Consider the following 13855-nt stretch of genomic DNA (forward strand, 5'->3'; position numbering starts at 1 on the left):
GAAAGCCCATGGGGCGAACCCATTCAGACCGAGGATGGGACAAAACCCAGGCAGGAAAGTATGGGAACCACAGGTGGGCTGGGGTTTCCACCTTCCCCAATAAGGTCAGCTACAGGTGTACCCAATAGATTAGGCGTTCCAGAGACTCGAATTCTACCCCTATGCAATTAGAAGGGGATTTGTTAGGGTTTAATGAGAACGGAAAAGGCACAATGTCCCTGAAGCAAGAGACAGAGTCTGTTGAATGGAGCAAGTTGTCAAATAAAGGATTCTTGTTAGAAACTTCGGACGTCCCTGCGTCATCCCTCCAGCATGATCCAAATAAGGGAGAAAGGGGAATTACACCAGATCACACTATTTCATTTGATTTCGGCTTCTTCTGCATATGCTATAAATAGCAGAAGATATGTTTCACAGATTAGCCTGGTGTGTTAGATGCAACCTCTCCTGGTCAGCAATAGCTTCCTCTCTCTCTCTCTCTCTCTCACACACACACACACACACTCACACTCACACACACACTCACACACACACACACACACAGAGAGAGAGAGGCATCTAATCTCAGCATGCAAATGAAAGTTTAAATCCACCTTCTCAACTGAACCAAGCTATAACTTAGTGACTGAGCTCATGTTTTGCATGGAGATGCTCACAAAGCCAGCATCTCCAGGCAGGCTAGGAAAGAAACTTGCCCATAGAAATGGAAAGCCATTGCCAGTGTCAATAATACTGAGCTAAATAAGTGGATGGTTGTGATCAATCCAAGTCAACTTCTGATTTTGCTATCCTCTTATGTGGAGAACCTCAAATGCTCCTTTGCCTGCCCCACTAGACCATAAGTCCCTTAAGTCAGCTTATGGGAACATGATTTTGGCAGTAGCCACGGCAGTACTCCAAAGAATGCATGTTATCCACAGTTTCAACATGTGTAGTATAAAGCAGTGGCTGTGTGAACTTTGATTCTCCAGAAGCTTTGTTTAGAAGCTGAGAAATTCCTGACCATTTGACATGCTGGCTGGTGTTTCTGAGGCCTTGCATCAGAACATTTTGTGGGGACGGGGCTAAAGTTTGAGAACCACAGAGGTGAAAGACCATCAGAGGACTCTGCCTAGCCATTAAGATCCTCTCCGGGTACGCCATCCTTCAGAATTTAAGTAGCATAAGCTTGTCAATTGACTGGAAGCAGGTGCATGTTGTGATGCACGTCCTTCTCCTGAGAGGTTAGCTTGGCACTGTCTCTGTTGCACTTTAAGCACCAGGGAAAGTGGTTTCATTTGCCCTGTGTTTAATGAGCAACGATGTTTGTAATAGTGCTACAGAACTTTACCCTTGTGTCGTTTGTTTTTTTCTCTTACATGGCTTTTGTTTGTACTGATTCTGCATTTTTAGAAACAGTAAGCACAATTAAATAATTAACTGTTTTTAATTTATGAATTTCACACAGTGGCCGAAATCCTGTCATACAATTTTGCGCTGCACAAAGCTGATGATGCCACAGCCTTTTATCACTAATTAAAAGCTTCCGATTCCCCCATCCCTCTGGATTCCAAGGCTTCCTTGGGATCAGGACTGGCGGCAGTGAGTTTTGGATATTAAAGACTCCCTACCCTGTCCCAAGCCCCCAAAGTTTTCCCCAGGATGAAAAGAACTGCAAGGGAACCTTGGAATCTTGAAGGGACTGGAAGCTTTTATTGCTAATATCAGCCCTGTGTGGCATAAAGTAGCACAACAGAATTTCAGCCTGTGTGAGCCGTATTGTTTTGCTTACAGTTGTGAGCTCTTATATCAATCACAGCACTGAACACTGACAGAACAAATCCAGACTTTGGTTTCAAAGTCATTGGAAGTCTTGCTGGCGCTTCTAGGATTGCACGAAGATGGTAGAACTGATCTACTCATACTACTATATTATGACCTCAAGATACATTATAAAATCAAGAAACATATCTTTTCTACCACCTTCATGAAATGAGCTGATGTAAAATCCAGAATTATCATTCAAAAACCAAACAATTTGCCATAATTTCTGATGCACAACATTGGCATATGATTATAAAAGGAAGGATTATAAAAAGAAGACCCAAGAGACCAAATCCTATACTCTTTTATCTTCTGAAGCTTTATTACGTAAAGGATAGATGCATACAACAAAAGGTACAGCACCATTTACAATATATAAAAATAATCAAGAACACACTTTTAGTGCATTTGTGGAGTGTGTACACCCAGCTGTATCAGCCTAAAAGCACTGTACCTGTTAAATGTAAAACTTGATCTTTTCACTGTTGTCCTTCCTGTGATGTACAGTTAAGACATTTTCAGGGTCTTGTCATGCTATTCTCTACCTTTATTCAATTGTAACAATTTATGTCAGATACTGTATTTAACCTTTGTGCTAAACAAAGTGATACTAAATTATTATAATTACATTCCAATATATTAAACAGGAAATAGTCAAGGAAATAAGATGCATTATTCACATCAAAGTAATTTCTTATTCAAGACTGTGTCACTGACTAGAATTAATAAATACTTGAATCTTTTCCAGTGGCATTACTTTGTAGGAAAAGAGATTTCCATAAAAGTAAGCCAACAATGTGATAAATATTCTCTACAGATGTCAGGTAAACAGAATAAGTTTACAGGAACAAAAGATCAACTGTGATTTCATGCCCTACAGAAGTCCTGGTGGCAGTAGGAATTTTTCTCTTGCGAACTCTAATGAAATGAATGCAAAGTGCATTCATTTCATGGGGGCCTAAATAAGAACAATCTCCAATTAACTGTGGCATACCGGTTAGGCTGCTCAGGAGCCACTCACCTGAAAAAGTTGTGGGCATGCCATAATTTATTTTAGCAGATCTCACATACAATAAATTATCAGACGTTGCAATACACCTCTGTCAAGGCAAGAATCATCTATTTGGGCAATAGCCAGCAATTGAAATTTCAAATACTGTATAAGGTTCGGTTTACGAGACACAGGAAACAAGTTACAAAGTATTATGAGCTAGTTAACTGCTAACTTGTTACAGCCCTCTCCTTTAAAAAAAGTAGAGTAAAGGCCACACTGGTGAACTTTGTTCTTAAATGTATATAATATGTAGGCACTGGTGGTTGGAAGTCTCCAAGCCATTTCTTACAGGACTGGACCTTTCAGAAAAATAAACATGTTGGCAGTAGCTGTCTTAGATCTATATTCATAGCCAGCACTTCTACAGAGCAATATACAAAACATTAAAATCTCTGTGTTTTAATTATGCTGACATGATCTATGACAGATTTTTAGAAGAACCTATAGACTATGACTTATCTGAGGTATTGCTCAGCAATTTATGATAGCAAAAAACAACAACAAAAGAATTCAGTGGCACGTTAAAGACTACTTGCCATGGCATAATATGGGGTTGAGCCAAATTATCTATATGAGAGAAGTAGCTAGCACTGTACTACATTAGATGTTACTGATGGAAAACTGTGCTAGCTGTGCTGGCCAGATTAACAGGTTACAAAATGGCTTCTGCTTAAGCAATAAAGATTTTCTCTCTCCAACCCACAGCAGCTTCCAAAGAGGCAAAAGGAACGGCCAACAGATGAAAAAGTGAACATACGTGCCTTTGCACAAGTAGAAGCACTTATTTAAATGCTGGAAGGCACTGGTCACATTCAAATCTATCAAGGCACATTTACTTTTCAGTGTGATTGACTCTGTGCTGAACTGTAACAATTAAGTAAAGGATGATCAAAGCAATTTTCTGTACCTAAGTTTCTACTAATTATTGAAAATTATGATCATTATCCTCAAGTTGCTTAAGAAAATCATACTGTAACTTTTCAAAGGACAAGAAAAAGTTCACAAGAAATCAAATATCTGCTTTGACTGTCCTTCCCTGCATTTCTAAGCTTCTGAGCTCTTCAAGTCACACTTATTCGTTCTTCCTAACATCTTGTGCAGCTAATATTAATTTGTTTATTGCATTTATATCCCACCTTTCCTAAACTTAGGGACGTGGTGGCACTGTGGGCTAAACCACAGAAGCCTGTGCTGCAAGGTCGGAAGACCAGCAGTCGTAAAATCGAATCCACGTGACGGAGTGAGCTGTTGCTTTATCCCAGCTCCTCGCCAACCTAGCAGTTCAAAAGCATGCAAATGCGAGTAGATAAATAGGTACCACCTCGGTGGGAAGGTAAAACAGTGTTCCCTAGTCAAGCTGGCCACAAGGCAATGGAAACTGTCTTCGGACATGCGCTGGCTCTACGGCTTGAAAACGGGATGAGAACCGCCCCCTAGAGTCGGACACGACTGGACTAAAAATGTCAAGGAACCCTTCCTATACTGAGATCAAGGCAATGTACAAGACTCTCCAACTTTTCACTTTATTCTCATAACAGTAACATTATGAGGTTGTTCAGGTGGAGGATTGTGACTGGCCAAGATGAACCACTGAGCTTCATGGCCATGTGGGGATTTGAATGCAGATCTCCTGAGTCTCAGTTAAACAATCTAATTCCTTACACCACAATGGTCCAAATTTTTATCTTTGATCAAATCATAGATCATAATACTTAGCCTCTGTATAACACTTTCATATGTTTTTAATCATGTGGATAATACAGTAAAGTTGTAATTCTTACAATAACCTGTAAGGTAAGTATATGATTGTCCCTCTGTATTGGAGACAGGAAATCTGAGCCAGTAAAAAGGTGGCTTGCCCATGACCACTAAAACTTACAGCAGAGGTAAGAATCAAATCCAGAGATTCCCAATTCATAACTTGGACTCTTGGCCACTATCCAATCCCAGCAGTTTACATCACAAACATTACAAATAATTATATGTGCATCAAAATCTGAAAACAAGATGTTTTTGTTTTAAAACTTTTGTTTATCATAATCATATGCCATCAAGTCAAATCTGACTTATGGCGACCCTTTCCAGGGTTTACTAGGTATATTCAGAAGTGGTTTACTATTCCCTTTTTCTGGGGCACATCTGGGACTATGCAGCTTGCCCAAGGCCACACAGGCTGTCTCTACTCACAGGACATACAGTGAGGAATCAAACTCCTCACTTCTGGCTTTGCAGCCAGATACCTAAATCACTGATCTATCGAGCCAGGCTTTTTGTAGCCTTTACAAAACACTGTTTTGTTTGAAATGAGCATTTCACATATACAAAGATATCTGTCTTTTAAGTTTGGTGTGTCGAAGTGTATAGAACTGCCCCAAGCAACTCTTTGCACAGGACAACTTGTGCATTATGGGAGGCTTCAGCACAAGCATCAGTAAGCCTGTAAAGATTATTGTTCTGCTATGCTTCATTTTTCAGCCAAAGCTCACATCCCTTGTGAAGGTTCACCTAGGAGCAGGCATGGTTTAATTCTGGATGAATCTTATATTGAACACTTTGGCCCTCAAAGCTACATTCTTATATATAACATCTGCAAAGCAAAACTAATGTGTTTCCATGATTGAAGTGTTGTCATAAGTGAGATAAAACTACTGCAAGATTATAGCAGCAATGTGTTGAGAACTAACATAAGTTTCACCATTTCTGCTAATTAACATTTTCTCAAATCAACACACAAGTGAAAGGCAGCAAAACTTCCATAATTTTGTCCCAGGCACATTATGTTTATATACTAGGGAACTCGCATAAAGTTCTATTTAGTAAGACGTAGACCAGATGCAGTGATGCATTCTATGGTAGATATATGGGACCTATCATAAGGAACATCAAATAATATAATAACCTTTGAACTGCAGAGCTAGAAGGGACTCTATGGATCATGAAGTCCAGCCCGTCTCAAGGAGGCACAGTCAAGAACTGAACTTCAAACTTCTTCCTCCACAGCCAGAGACCTAAGCCATTGTTCAGCCTTCTGAGTTTAACCACGCTTGGATTTTAAGAAATTAATGAAAGATCAACATATCAGCACATACGGCATGTGCAACTCACACAAAGACCATCCTAAGCCACACAATTATTGTGGTCCAGCTGCAAACAAGCAGAAGACGGCTGGTCAGGAAGCTGTTTTATAGTAACTCTTTTCTCGAAGTGCTTTGAGACTTGCAGTTTGAATGCTGCCTTTACTACTGTAAGCACTGGTCTTTAAGCATGTCCAGACCAACATTAGTCCACATTTCATTCCAACCTGGCACCTCAGCGAAGTCTTGTGTTCCCAATGGAGAGGTGGCTGCAATGGCACAATCCACTGTTGCTGCTACTTTGAAAATAAAGGCAAGCACCAACAGATGTAATTGCTTTTTATCACAAGAAGCACAACTGCTTATCATGCAAGCACAGAACTACATGCAAAAACATTCTATCACCCTCTCCTTTTTGTGTACTTAGATTGTTTCTATTTGGACTGTGCACATTCCACATATTTTAAAAAAGTACCAGCATATCACAGCTCCCTAACAACAAATTTTCATACAGCATAGTAAAGAACAACTGCTAGGACAGTTCAGCGGTCTATTATCAAAAGTCTAACATGACATGAACAGCATTAGCCCATATGGTCTGCCTGAGAATCAAATGGAACCATGCTATATGCCAGAAAGAAATCTGATGCTATATGGCAGAAAGAAATCTGCACCGTCACTGAGGCACAACAGGATCCCAGAGAGAGGATCAACTATGGGGTTCTTACTCTGTATTCCTTTCTTTCTTTTAAAATTTAAAATACAAATAGTACGAGACATGCCTAATAATAGGAAGAATGTTTCAACTTAACAACATCTCCATCCAAGCTCAGAAACACAAAGGAACAGATGGAAACTAAACTGTGTTTCTTGCCAGCGAAGTTCTTTGTTTCACTAAAAAAGCTGGATCATTGATTCTCTTGATTTTCCAACTCCAACCCATTTAACTGAAGAAGGAAGACAGGAAGACAGAAAAAAAAAGAAAGATCAGTGCAATTACTTGGAAGAGCAAACAAGAACATGACATTTTAGGCTACAGTCTTATAATGTGTAGATTCCAGAATTACAATCTTCAAAAGCAAGTACGTTTAGAAGTACAGTGCAACACCAAGTACCAAGCAATCCTGGCAGAAAATAGGTAATAATATCTAGTGTTGTCTATATATGTTTTTATGACATGATAGATTATTTTTGTATTTCACCTTCTTTGTAAAGTTTTAAAACAGAGAAAAGAAAACCACCAAAAGGCAAAAGCATCTAGCCCAAGAAATCCTAGAATCTTGGGAACTGAGATATCTTTCCAAATGAAATACTGTAGTATCAGGAACAACCTCTACTTCCCACATACCTTTCTCTATCTGCAAACCTTGCTTTGTTTGTCTTTTTTTTTCTACAGCCACATGTCAAGCCTACATGGTTCTATTATCATCTTTCCTTGTCCCTGTAAAACTCATAGTTCATATTATAAGCCAGCAAAGCCCAGGGGAATTTAAACACATTTCCCCTTATAGTTGCCATCCATTTGTTATATTATATCCCCTCAAACTAGCATTAGGCTAGCCAGTGAGTAAAAGTAGCTAACGGAAGCCTCCTCTTCTCACACTGTTAAATGGAAGCTAGAATATTTTACGGATAAATATATGCAATACTGGGACAGGCAGATCATCTTCTCCTGCACACACAGTGGGGAGCCATTCATCCATGTACCTTTTGAGGAAGGTGAATAGAGATTGCACAATTCTACTGTGGATGGCTCTCAGCACTAGAAGGAGTGGGAAGAAGGGATGCCCAATATTGCAATAATTTTTTTGAGGTACCCGTTATCATTGTATAGAAACACTGCTTTCAGTTGAAATCAGCAAAAAAAAGTCTCTTTGACAAACCAAAATAATAATTTTCTGTCATTCAGTGTAGCAGACATATGACATACCCAGAGGAGACAGAGATACATACCTGGCACCCCAACATGATTTTCCACAAACCGAATGTAATTTTGTGCTTTAAGTGGCAGTTCTTCCCATTTTCTGGCACTAGTTGTGTCACTCTTCCATCCGGGCATGGTTTCATATTCCACCTCCACTTTCTGCAGTATTTCCTGGTTAGCTTCAAAAGTCAGGCAAAATAACATAACCATTATCTCCTAAGTGGAATACAAATCTTATTTTGCATTGACAGAATTCTGAAGGTAATAGACTAAACTGGTAGTCAAAAATTAAGCAGCTGACATTAAACACTGAACAATCTTAATTAAACAAGACATTAGTTGTGCCTATGGACAGGATAAGCAGAGACAATTATTCTGTTTGCAGATTTCTTACACTAGTAGCCCAGTGGTTAAGCCACTGTACTGCAGCCAAAACTGTGCTCACAACCTGGGGTTCAATCCCAGGTAGCCGGCTCAAGGTTGACTCAGCCTTCCATCCTTCCGAGGTCGGTAAAATGAGTACCCAGCTTGCTTGGGGGGGGGGGGGGGAATGTGTAGCCTGCATAATAAACTTGTAAACCACCCAGAAGCTGCTTGAAGCACTATGGGGCGGTATATAAGCAGCATGCTTTGCTTTTTGCTTTTGCTTTTTATAAATACAAAACCAATTCTTGATACACGTGGCCTCTCTGTTAGGGAGGCACTAGCTCTGCATTTTAAAAAAAAAGTCATTTTTTGAAAAGAGTATGATAGGAAACTTGACACTCAGAGCCTAGCTAAAAGTTAAATCTCAAAACAATCAACAACATACCTGGAAAATAAGGGATCCTTTTTCCACCCAGCTTGTAAGCAAAGCCAATTTTGATTTCATCAAGGACATCCAGAATATCCAGTTTTGTTAATGCCAGACTGCCCAGAAAATATTAGATAAAGTCATAAATAGAACAAATCCTCACTCAACAGTTCCTTCAGATACCTCCACCTGCTTTTGTGTTTCTCCTAAAAGGTGATTCCAACAGAATTACTTAATGTGAACTCAGGTAATCACAGTAATAAATCATCATAAACAGCTACACTGCAGATCCACTGACATATAGAAAAAAAGCAATATGAATGACACAGGAATCACATAGCAGGTGAGCATATACAGTATGTGTGTTTTACACTGAAATTTGGAATATATATGTCAAATGACAGCTTGGCCTTGATCTCATGCATTTTAAAATGTGAATTCAATGCCGGTGGTTATACATTTTTATTATTTTCAATTTGTAGAGTACACTTCAAGAATCAGCTAGAAAACCAGCTTTAGTGCAGGTCCACTGGGATAGTAATTTTACCCACCAACCAAAGGGATAAGCCAAAAAATTGCAGGCATTCATCCTTCAAAATCTCCTCTCTGAAGAATGTATTCCCACTGTCCTTTACCACAGTGACGATAAAACATTGGTGTTTTTTATTAATGCTAACTGGCCTTCTATTTCAGCCAGAGTTGGAAGTGCAAAGTGTATCCCTTCCCTCCCCATATCTTTTCAAGCAAGGAAGCAACTCTCTTTAAAGCGGAAGTGGATAAGCTCTAGGTACTCTCCTTTTGTTTGGCTCTTACAGTTTCATTATAGCAACCCACGTTCATATATTGCAATCTTACCAGTACAAAAAAAAAAAATCCTAAATCTTATCACAAGTGGTTTCTCCCGGTGACAATAGGGGAAATTGTCCATTTATCAACAGAATACTTGGCTATTTTAGTTTTAATGTTACCTACATATTTATATTCCAGAGGGCAAAAAGTTATGAGTTCCAACTGTAGCTCAAAATCTGTGATGCTTACGCAGTGAATCCATTGATCATATGAGCGTATCTCAAAATGACAAGGTCAAGCCAACCACAGCGCCTTTTTCTACCTGTGGTCACTCCCCATTCATGGCCTCGAGACTGTAAAAGATCTCCAATTTCCTGCCATAGACAAAGATATCCATTAGGTGTCATTAGTAACATTGCAACAGTTTACAGAGTAATCCTATGAGAAGCAAGGGAACATGTGAGTCAAAGGAATGGCCACTTCTCAAATCCTACTGATTTGCACCAACTAGTGGGGATGGGGGCTGTATGCCTTAAAACAGGGGCGAGTGGCCTGAATGCTCCATATTGCTTCAACAAACTCTGGCTTGCAGTTATACAAGTCAGAGATTGCCCTATAAAAAGCAAAGGGGCTTAAACATGCACAAGAGAGTAGTGAATACCTCCCTGTACAATCAGCATAAAAATAGAACTGTGTGTGTTCAATAAGCCATCATGCACACAGAAAAAACAATGCGAACTTTGGCTACCATATTTATGTTCATTGAGAAAATGCACATGTGGTCAGTCTGGGTCGAGTCACAAACAAGACAATTTGGGGAGAGATGATACTATGAGGGGCCTGAAATTTGGACTGCAAAAGAGAAATCTGACCAAAAGGTTTACCAGCCATGGCCTTCATAAAAATGAGAACTGCAAAGATGAAGAATCACCTCATATAGAAGCGGCAGTGAAATTTGGAGCTGGTATGTGAAATTATTTTGAGACTCCACAAACAACTCATGTACTACAGTTGTCAAAAACATCCATTTAATTTTTCACTGAAAAGATGGAACATGCCCATTGCCCTACTTAACAGCTTAATTCAGATGAACCTCCAAGCTATCTTTGGAGGGTAGGAAAAGAGATATAGGTTCCCCTTCTGTCCTCTGATAAATAATTTCTTTCTTTAGCATTAACCAGAGTTTGCCTTCACCCCAAATTTGGAAAACAATGGTTGATGTCTTTCTTCGAAAGTAAGACTCAGAAACTCATTTCAAAGCATGGCTTCTGACCGATGGCAGACAAACACTACTTCTAGACAGGCTTTCACATACACTAGCTGCAACCTTTTTTTGAATTAGTCTGACTTGACAATAGCTATCTATGCCTTTGCTACATCACTACTGCAATGTGCTGCAAGTGGACTATCCTTGAAGATTATCCAGAAGCTTCAATTCTTGCAAAATGCTGTATGTATGGTTTCAATGGTTTTAAATGGTTTTGCATTCTTCTATATGTTTTCAATTGTCTAAAATTTTAATATAATAACACAGAAGAGAGTGGAAGAATCCATTGCTTAACTTAGCCCTTCAGCATGACCTTGGCAAGAATGTATGAGCAAGGGGCCTTCACAGTGTTGCAACATTTTATTAGACTGCCTTTATTTGTTTGGCTTTGCTAACACAGAACCTACATTTATTTGCTCAGTGGGGAAGGCTCCTATTCCCACTCTTGTTGTGTAGGCCTTCACTACACCATATACTTCTCCAACATGCTGAGGAGGAATACCAAGACCAGTGCATACACCTCCCACAGTGCAGTTCGACGATGTCACAAAAGGATATGTACCTACCAAAACAAAACGAATGAACAAAAATGTTAGATAAATTGTGATTTTAAAAACTCAAATGACACCTTGCCTCATTTCATTTCAAGATGGCCTTTCATATGTATTGTTAGGTACTTCAGAGAAATTTAAAAGATGTGGCTAAGAGATTGCTAATCATATCCACAGTGAACATAGAGGAGGCATGCATGTCACAGTCTTTAAAGCAGACTATAGGTATATGATAAGAAAGGGAACTATAAGATAAAGTTTATGGGCGGGCTCCATGTGCGGGGGTGGGGGCGCCCCCATGCTCGTGGGTGTGTCACGCTTACGCACATGCACGCGAGCATGACATGCCCCCCCTCCACGAGTACAACACGTCCATCAGCAGGAGGGGCGGAGATCCATCTCCGCAGCCCAGTCCTTGGAAGCCCACGGACCGGCACTGGGCTGCGGACCACGGGCTGGGGATCCCTGGTCTAGTTGACTGTAACACTGGCAGTGTCTCTGATGACACAAGGTATCCCTTTTCCCTTGGACCCTTACTATTTTGCCATCAACAGTATATATAAAAAAGACATTCCTCTCAATGTAGCACATAAATCAGATACTTTTTAAGCCCCTTATGATATTAGGTTGGATCCAAGACTAGGAGCAGATTACAAAAATCTTAGATTAGATTACAAAAATCAACAGAACACATAAGCCACAACTGACATTAGCCCCACATTTCAGTGCTCTTTCTACAGATGTACTGAAGTCTGGATCTATCCTGTTCAAGAGATGCTTTTACACATACATTTATTTAAGAACTTAAGGGTAAAATAGACCAAAACTCTATTTAGTCCAGCAAACCATTTCCTACAGGGTCCAACAGCATTCCAGTGAAGGCATGTATTCCCATGACCAGGAGTTGTGTACTTCTTCCTAACCTGGTGTCTAGCCTTGAAACAGTACAGTCGTGCCCTGCTTAACGATTACCCTGCATTACGACGAATCCACTTCACGACGAATCTGCTTCACTATGACGTTTTTGCAATTGCAATTGCGATCGCAAAACAATGTTTTAAATGGGATTTTTTTGCTTTGCGAAGATCAGTTCCCTGCTTCGGGAACCGATTCTTCACATTACGATAATCAAAACAGCTGATGATCGTCGGGTTTTCAAAATGGCCACCGGGTGCTCAAAATGGCTCCCCGCTGTGCTTAGGGACGGATTCCTCGCTATACAGGCACCGAAAATGGCCGCCGTATGGAGGATCTTTGCTGGACAGTGAGTTTTTAGCCCATTGGAACGCATTAACCAGGTTTTAATGCATTTCAATGGTTTTTTTATTTTCGCTTTACGACGTTTTCGCTCTACAGTGATTTTGCTGGAATGAATTAACGTCGTTAAGCGAGGCACCACTGTATGTTACTCTTCCTAAATCTGCAAAATCAGGGGAAAAATTAGATGAAGATCTAGAGACAGACAAGTGCCGGGCAACATACCAAAGTCAATGTCAAGCAGGGCTGCGTTGGCACCCTCGACAAGAATTTTCTTTGGAGACCCATGCAGAGCTTCATACATAAAATAAACACCATCTCGGACCATTGGTCTTATCTTTTCGGCATAGCCCTGCAATATTTAATACACACATAGGGTTAATAAAAGTGTTCTGCCAGAATCATTACAAACCAACATTTAATATTATTAAAAGTCTAATCAAAACTGTTAAGAAAAGGCAAATTTATCCAGATTAAAATTAATGCAGTTTTTTGTAGGCCGGTTTGCACTTTACCTTGTTGACAGTTGAGCTGCACAGTGTCATACCAGAATTTTTAAACATGCATATATCTCATGAATAAACCTAATTGTAATGATATCATATTGGCCTTTGGAATTCACAAACCAGACATCTAGCATAGCTTGCCATTTCAACATTATAGTGGTGTAGCTCAAGACTATGTATCTTCTAAAATTTAATCATACAAAAAGGCCTGACATAATTGCATACATCTAGCATGATACTAAATACAAGTGTGCTCCTTTCTACTGTGCCTTAAAACTGCAGTGGTTATTATGCAGTGCAATATTTAGAACCTCCAAAAGCATGATTTCCCACACTGTGTCTTAGGGACCTAGCAAAAAAAGAGGCACTCCCAGAGATGCAGTCACTTTTACACCATTTGTGAAGCGTCCTTAAACCAAAGCCTAGACAAAACTATTCAAACCACACAAGTTGATAAAGAGGCAAGACCAATGCCTGACCTTAATGCCTAGCAAGTGTGCAGGTCATCCAAATAAACAAGGAAGAAGCCCTTTTATGTCTCCTGTCTTGCCACTTCCAGAAAGCTGCTGTCTAAAAACGATACCTTACTCTTAACTTCTGCTATGTAAGGCCTGGTTAACACATGAAGATACATCACTTGCTATATCTTTCAGTGACTAAGAGTTGAAGAGAACTCCTTTGATGTTACTGATCTGAACCTAAACAAATGCAAGTCTGTATTGCAAACAGATGATGGAAATAAATGTGCGAATGTACCTAGTTCTTTGATATACTGACCAAAATCCTATTGCTCAGTATAGTAAGTTGCATCAATGGGGATTTCATGAGTGAACTCCA

General features: G+C 39.7%; 1 protein-coding gene across 2 annotated transcripts in view; it reads right to left on the minus strand.

Annotated features, from left to right (window-relative positions):
* Positions 1-2101: 2101 nt before the first annotated feature.
* ADSS1 (adenylosuccinate synthase 1) overlaps positions 2102-13855 on the minus strand; it is a 31385-nt gene continuing 19631 nt past the window's right edge. Inside the window, exons 8-14 of one of the 2 annotated variants that reach the window (XM_072986753.2) lie at positions 12738-12864; positions 11112-11266; positions 9687-9811; positions 8667-8764; positions 7885-8034; positions 6794-6878; positions 2102-6227 (exon numbers count right to left, since the gene is read on the minus strand). In XM_072986753.2, coding sequence (XP_072842854.2) covers positions 6826-6878; positions 7885-8034; positions 8667-8764; positions 9687-9811; positions 11112-11266; positions 12738-12864 — 708 coding nt within the window. In that variant the 3' untranslated portion in view covers positions 2102-6227; positions 6794-6825. Of the gene's footprint in view, positions 6879-7884; positions 8035-8666; positions 8765-9686; positions 9812-11111; positions 11267-12737; positions 12865-13855 lie in introns of both variants that reach the window. The other variant, XM_020814847.3, reaches the window with a different exon arrangement.

This window comes from Pogona vitticeps, chromosome 1 (genome assembly GCF_051106095.1).
Source record: "Pogona vitticeps strain Pit_001003342236 chromosome 1, PviZW2.1, whole genome shotgun sequence".
Taxonomy (NCBI): Eukaryota; Metazoa; Chordata; class Lepidosauria; order Squamata; family Agamidae; genus Pogona; species Pogona vitticeps.